The sequence below is a fragment of the Pyrus communis genome, chromosome 4, assembly GCF_963583255.1.
Source record: "Pyrus communis chromosome 4, drPyrComm1.1, whole genome shotgun sequence".
Lineage (NCBI taxonomy): Eukaryota > Viridiplantae > Streptophyta > Magnoliopsida > Rosales > Rosaceae > Pyrus > Pyrus communis.
Genome location: NC_084806.1, coordinates 13,589,597 through 13,596,290, shown reverse-complemented (window position 1 = coordinate 13,596,290; position 6,694 = coordinate 13,589,597). Strand labels below are relative to the sequence as shown.

The 6,694-nt window shown below is 37.9% G+C and overlaps 1 protein-coding gene across 1 annotated transcript; it reads right to left on the bottom strand.

The window, feature by feature from the left end:
• LOC137731136 (magnesium transporter MRS2-2-like) lies at positions 1-4,898 on the bottom strand. Its single transcript, XM_068470228.1, has 11 exons — positions 4,228-4,898; positions 4,092-4,121; positions 3,547-3,700; positions 3,267-3,388; positions 2,673-2,747; positions 1,624-1,851; positions 1,498-1,542; positions 815-859; positions 709-738; positions 434-553; positions 1-346 (listed from the first exon to the last, which is right to left on the bottom strand). Exons 1-11 carry the CDS (start codon positions 4,468-4,470, stop codon positions 260-262), a joined length of 1,179 nt encoding a protein of 392 aa, XP_068326329.1. The 5' UTR covers positions 4,471-4,898; the 3' UTR covers positions 1-259.
• Positions 4,899-6,694: the final 1,796 nt, after the last annotated feature.

Genomic DNA, 6,694 nt, shown 5'->3' with positions numbered 1-6,694 from the left:
TGGACCAAAATCGAGAAATATGAATCATTCTGTAGACTCGTTTTTCAGTCTGCGTTCGTGACGGAATCCTGTTATGTTTGACAATTATAAAACTTTGCAATCTCCATAATCGTAGCAGCTATAATCGGCAGTGGTTAAGGGAAAAAATTCACCAAACTCAGCAAGAGATTTTAACTCCACATAGCTTTGCGGATAATCCTCGACACCTATTTATTTTCAGAAGATTCAAAAGATCAATTGCAGGGCTCCTTTATGATGTTCAAGATCCGACCAGACCCTTGTAGCGAGCATATGATATGACTAATACGAAGACAACAGCACAGAAAATTCCCGTGACAATGCAAACCTGTCAATTGAAAAATGTTCAATTCTCAGACATGTTTTTACTGTTGTACTAGAAAGGATTACCAGCACAAGTAAATACTTTGCGTACCCATTTGAACATGTATCCATAACCGTCATTCCACGTATATGGAATATTCATGCCAAAAATTCCAGCCACCAATGAAAACATGGAGACGCATACAGTCCCGGAACTAAGAAAAAGCTCAAGCTGCAACCATGAAATGTGAAGAAAATAAACAGTAATCTTAGAAAATACAGATATTCCAGATTTAGAAAGCAAAAGGAGAAGAAAAGAGATTAAACGAAAAAGAATCCAGCATAGTACAGTAATATGATACACTACATCAGAAGACAAAAAAGCACCTGAATCAGCTGATTCCTGTGGTTATCGAGCTGCAAAACAAAACCATAAGTTAGATAAAAACATAAACATATTATCATAAAAATTTAAGATTCATAAATCAAGCACCTGTATATTAATGTAATCCTCTGTATCATCAATATATTCACGCAGCTGCAAAAGTTCAGATTTAAGCAGTTAATGTTGATAAAAAAATCTATTCCACGTAAAAGGACTAATCGAAGATTTTGATGTCTACAAGAGTTTTTCTATAAAGACCAGATGGAAAACCCTTGGATGATTTTAGTGAATTTAAATTAATGATTCACTTGTTGACTAAATATCATTCCCCTCTTAATCAAAAATCAGATCTTGACATGCAATTCCTGTGCCGCTTCCTTAGTAGTGTGCTTGTACAGATTATTTCATACATACTCAACTGCAGGTTCACGTTCATGATAATTCTGCTTTGATAGGTCAAAGTCATGATAACTCATAACTTTGCTTTTGATTTGCCCTTCAAGCTGACCTAGGAATCAATGGTAATAGATAATTCACAGCATTGTTACTAGGGTTGCCCTTCAAGGTAATATGTACAGTGTACTGTGTTTAAGGACCACCTAATTCCATTGGGGGCATGGACAGTTTGTGACTATGGTGTACTTCACTGCACTTTGTGTGGGGGAGACTCGTTCTAGTGTTATAAATTATGATTGGCATGGGATAGGGTGGAATGAATCTAGATCCTAAGGTTAATTTTTCCTCATAAGCCAATGAAAAAAATATAAGTTTGCCTCTAAACTAGCACATACCGTGGCTAATTTGTTCAAGGTGCCATCAATCTGCATAAAATAAGCCTGCAAAGGTATTGCTTGCCAGTTTAGTATATAGCTTCACTAAAAGAAGGCAATCAAGAAGTATGCAACATTATTACCTACCTCAAGTAACATTTCAAGTTCCTCAACGTCATTCTCATCTCCATGAACAGTGATCATACTTGCTCTACTTGCACGCGATATTTTTGAGCCTATGGTGGGGGAGGTAGGATACCAATTGGCAGGACCAGAGTCACTAACTGGTGAAGATGCACCAGCCAGCTTTCTTGATAAGTAAAGGTCAGCCATATCATCGTCATCGTCCAGCAGCTGCTCAAGCTCATCCCTCACCTAAATAAGCAATACAGAATTTCCAACCTTGATTTAGAAGTAAAAACTAAAGAGGACAATGATAAGTTGTCTACAATCAAACTCTGACTAAGAAATTTTGTTCAATTCCACACTGCAAAAATCATTTTAATAGCATAGTCTGCAAATTCAATATGAGATACACAACAGAAAAAATGTGATTTACAGAAATAATAAAAACTGCATTTTCATGCAACTAATTTACACTCCAAGGTCTGAAGTAGTTTTCTGCACGGGATGTTCACTGAGAAGTTTCTACATTGATTGTGAAATTTTCACTCTGATCTATACAAGTTTAACTAGATTTCACCCATGTCCTGTATGTAACCCAGATAGTAAACTTCCCGTTATCAGTACTTTACAGAAAAAGCTATCCTACACTGAACTTTTCCAAACAACATGTAGGGACCTCATCTAAGAACCTTGGTGTGTGCAAAAGCATGCACACACATACTTACATAATTTGTAATTATGTATATATAGTCACCTATAGGGAAGTGCTCAAATACTTGCTAGTCTGTAGTATATGAAGACATTACCATGTTCTAAGCCCTTGGATAAAAATTCAACAACGGTTGATACTTAATACGGCATTCTGATTTACTTACATATCTTTATCTTGATAACCGTTTTAGATTTTCATCCAAATGCTTTAACATGCTCAGCGACTTATAACACAATAACCAGTGTTGATTCAGGTGGAAGGGAATCATGATCTCCTACTTATTGCATTTAATTCAATAACCCTCACAAAGGCAAGAACTACTATTCATTTATGCACATTATACAGAATGTTCATATACCTTTTGTACCCGAGCAGTCAACCTCGTCATTCCACTCTTCAATTTACGAACCCTATCCAAATTGCGGCTGCTAATCTGCAGGCAGAAGGGGTGGATATTTTACTAAATAAGAAAAGTGCCAACTAGAGGAAGAAATATAATTGAGAGACTATTTTCTTTAATATGAGGACAAGTGAGAGAAATATTCTCTCATAGCTAAAGATGCTTAGCTTACAAAACCATGCAGGCAAATATGCAAGCGAATATTTCTATGAAGCCAAATATTCAGGTTAACAGCCAGAATGCAAAGCCAGAGGCCTACCAAAATTAACCAAAGTGTGAAGCATAATATCCAGAATCTCTTCTTTGACTCAACTTCACACCAAAATGTAGACAATCCTAGACTTCATTATATACTACTTAAGTAGGAAATATTCTGACATAGCCTATGCTGACAAAGGACATGCCTGAATGCTACTATCAGTGAATGAATTCATTCATTTTCTTTGTTTATTTAAATTTCGGTTGCAAAGGCCACAAGAAGCAGAGACAGGCAGCAACCAAAGAATCGACACAAAGAAACAAAACAAAAATAAGAGAAAACTCAAGTCCTACCTTAGAAGTAAGTTCATCTAAGGCAGGATAAGCAGCAGTCTCAAGTTCTGTCGTACGTACAGCAAGAAAACTACAAATTGCTTCCAAAGCTACCTCCAAGGCCCGGAACTCAAATGGAGACTCTACATTACATAATCTAGATCATTCAGATATCACAGACCACAAATCAAAAGTTTTGATGTGTAGAATGATGAATGCAAACTTTTGTATATTTCCAAGAACACTGATGACTGTCACAGAAGCCAATTTTCAATGAAAATCTTTGAAATCAATGTCATACCATCTTCATCACCCGCCTCAATATCATTTTGCCCAGCAGGGAACTCTTTCCCATCTGTTTGACTTTCACAATTGGCATTAACAGGAGGCAACCGTCTTTGAAGCTCTTCAACAACCGGAATAACGTTTTCATCCAATGGATCCCGAAGCAGCACCTGTCCCATAACAAGCTAACAATCATCATCTGCAAAAGAGCTCCAGCTCATAGAAAGGACCGCATATACTTTTCTTTTTCCTAGAAGATAAAGATGGCCTACACAGGAAACGAATTTTCTATAGTCTGAATTTGCACAACCTATCTAGTTACTCCCATTACTTACTTCTCCCCCAAAACAATTAATACTAATTTTGGGTATCAAATAACTAGTCATACAACACAATTACTGCTTCTCTCTTAAATCAGCAATCTCTATCCGCGGAACAAAGTACAAAATTAATGCTGATGTCTAGCCAATTCAAACTCTGTGATTCCTCAAAACCCAAAACAAATTAACTCCGTCGTAAAAGAAAACGAATTTATCGAGAGAGGGAGAGAGAAAGGCTAACCTCTTCAGCGGTGATTATTGCTTTAATATGCTGCACAGCCAAAAACAAACAAACCCAATTCAATTTATCAGCAATAACAAAAAAACATAAAAAATTAACAAATTAAAAAGAAAAAAACACCCAAAATAAGCACCACCTCCAAATTGAGAACTATGGCCCTGTCACGGCCGAGAATGGTGGAAGGGTAAGAGAGCAAAGGGTCGACAATGCGAAGATCGCGAGCGTGAATGTGAACTCTGTGCATGATGGCATACTTATCCACGTCCAAGACTGTAGCCTTTCCAGTACAGTCCAATAAAACCCAACTCCGAGAGGACTTCTTCTTCACCGCCACCGCCGACTGTGGATCCACCGGCACCATTTCCCCCTCTCGAGCCATATCTGACCATCCCCGGAAACCACCGGACTGGACCCAACCGCTCCAACCCGATTTCACTCACATCTCTCACTATCGAACATTAATATAAAAAAAAAACCTAACAAATCAAAACCTCAATTTGAATCCGATTCAGTTTGCACCATCGAAAATTTTAATGGACATTGAAGATACGGCGTGAAGAATGCCTGGGACGGTGATTCGTTTATGATTATTTGATGTTTTATTAATATTTCTTTTACAATTTGGGGATTTGAATCTGGAATTGGGGCAGGCACTTGTGCTTTTGGGAGAGACAGGGGAGTTTTAGGGTTCACGGGGGATGCCGTGTGCGGTTTGTTAGGGGAGGAAGTGGAGGAACTTGATACGCAAGAAAAAGGTTTGTTTCAAAAAGGAAAGGCATGCTTGAAAGAGAGTTGGAGGCAGGTTGGACTACGGGATTTCTGAACTCGCGGATCTTTTGTTTCTACTTTCTAGGGTAGGACTTTGATCTCACAAAAAAAAATTAAAAAAAATAAAAAAAAACAAGGAAACTAAACCCTGTTCTTAAAATTCTCATTTAGCGTCGTCTAGGTCCCGTTTAGGTACTAGGTGGCTAACCATCGTCCTATATATTTGAAATTAAAATAGTGTGTCTAGACCCATCTAGACAACCGCCTAGGTAGCTACTCTTACTTAGATAAAAAATCATTTAATTTTCAATAAATTGTAAGAGACTTGTTGAATACTCAGATAAACACAAATTATATGTATGTTCCCTATATTTTCATTATGCTAATACTTTAAAATTATGTATTCCAATAAAATTATGTACTTTTTAAGTATAAGCAAACAATTATTTATACGATATATAACTAATTTACTTAAATCGGTCTAGGCATCGCCCAGTTGCCTAGGCATTAGGCCTCAGCCTGCCTTTTGACTAGTGTCTACTGTCTTTTAGAACCTTAAAATTAAAGTTGTGAACATTGTTTAGGAAAATTATTATGGTGACACCGTCTGTTCGTGAATGTGGCATTGTTGTTCATTGTTAAATGCATATTTCTTGTAACTAAGTTAGTTTGCTTTTCACTACATAACTCAACAAGAAATTTCCATACTTATTGGTGCCCTTTTTAGGCTAGAAGGGGACTAATTAGTTTTTTGAGTCAATTGCTCCTCAATTTCTTAATTTCCTCCTCCCCTTTCGCTCACTCGTATCCGGAGCCCCACAAACGGCAAGTGAGTCGACTGTACATCTTACCACTTGTAGGAATATCCCTTAGGTCTAAAATATATATAGGTTCATACATATTCTTTTACATTTTTTATTTTTTCTGATAAACTAATATAACTCAAAAGAATTATAAATAACGCATGGTGTGGTGGCTAGGTACCTACTTGCATCCCTTATGCTTTTGGGTTCGAAACTTATTTTTAGAAGTTAATTTTAGTTTACTATCTTGAGGTTTCTTCATTTTCAACATTTCATGCATCGAGTTTTTTTCTTCCTAGTCTGGTACCTAAAATCATAATTCTATGACACTTTCATACATTTGTTAAAATTAAAAATTTTAAAAATTTTAAATTAAAATTTAAAAAGATAAAGAACTAAACCTAAACCTAAACCTCTCTCTCCTTTTCCGTTTACGTCTTCAACTCCCACAACAGCTAACCTCACCCAGTACCGCACCCACCCACCCACAAACCCCACCCCCCCCCCCCCCCCCCCCCCCCAAACAAGCGCACCTATACCTCCATTCTTCCTAATCTTCGCATAACCTTCCTTCTTCCTCAATTTCTTTCTGTAAATTCACCTTCTCTCTCTAGATTGTGGCTGAAGAGCCTCGAAACTTCTCCCCCTTTTCTTTCCCTTTCCCTTTTCCCTTGTCCCTTTTCTCCCCTCGCTGCTGCAACTGCAGCTTTACCCGGAGAAGGCAGAGCTGAAGGCGAGGCGTCGAAACTACCGCCTGCTTCGCGGTCAACGATGGCGAGTTGCTCCTCTGTCTCGAGCATCAGCACCGTGTTCCAGCCGCCCAAGTGGTCCATAAGCCCCAAACCCCCTGAAGTTGTTGTTGAACACGGACTGCCACACTAGCTTCAATGACTAGTGGCGGCGAAGCCACTGATCCCGCTTTCTAAATTGCCGCCATGGATGAAAAAACCTCGATTTCCTTTCGCTTGAACTTAGGGTTTTTACCAGAAAAGAAGAACCTATTCAAGAAATTAAAACAAAAATTCAATAATT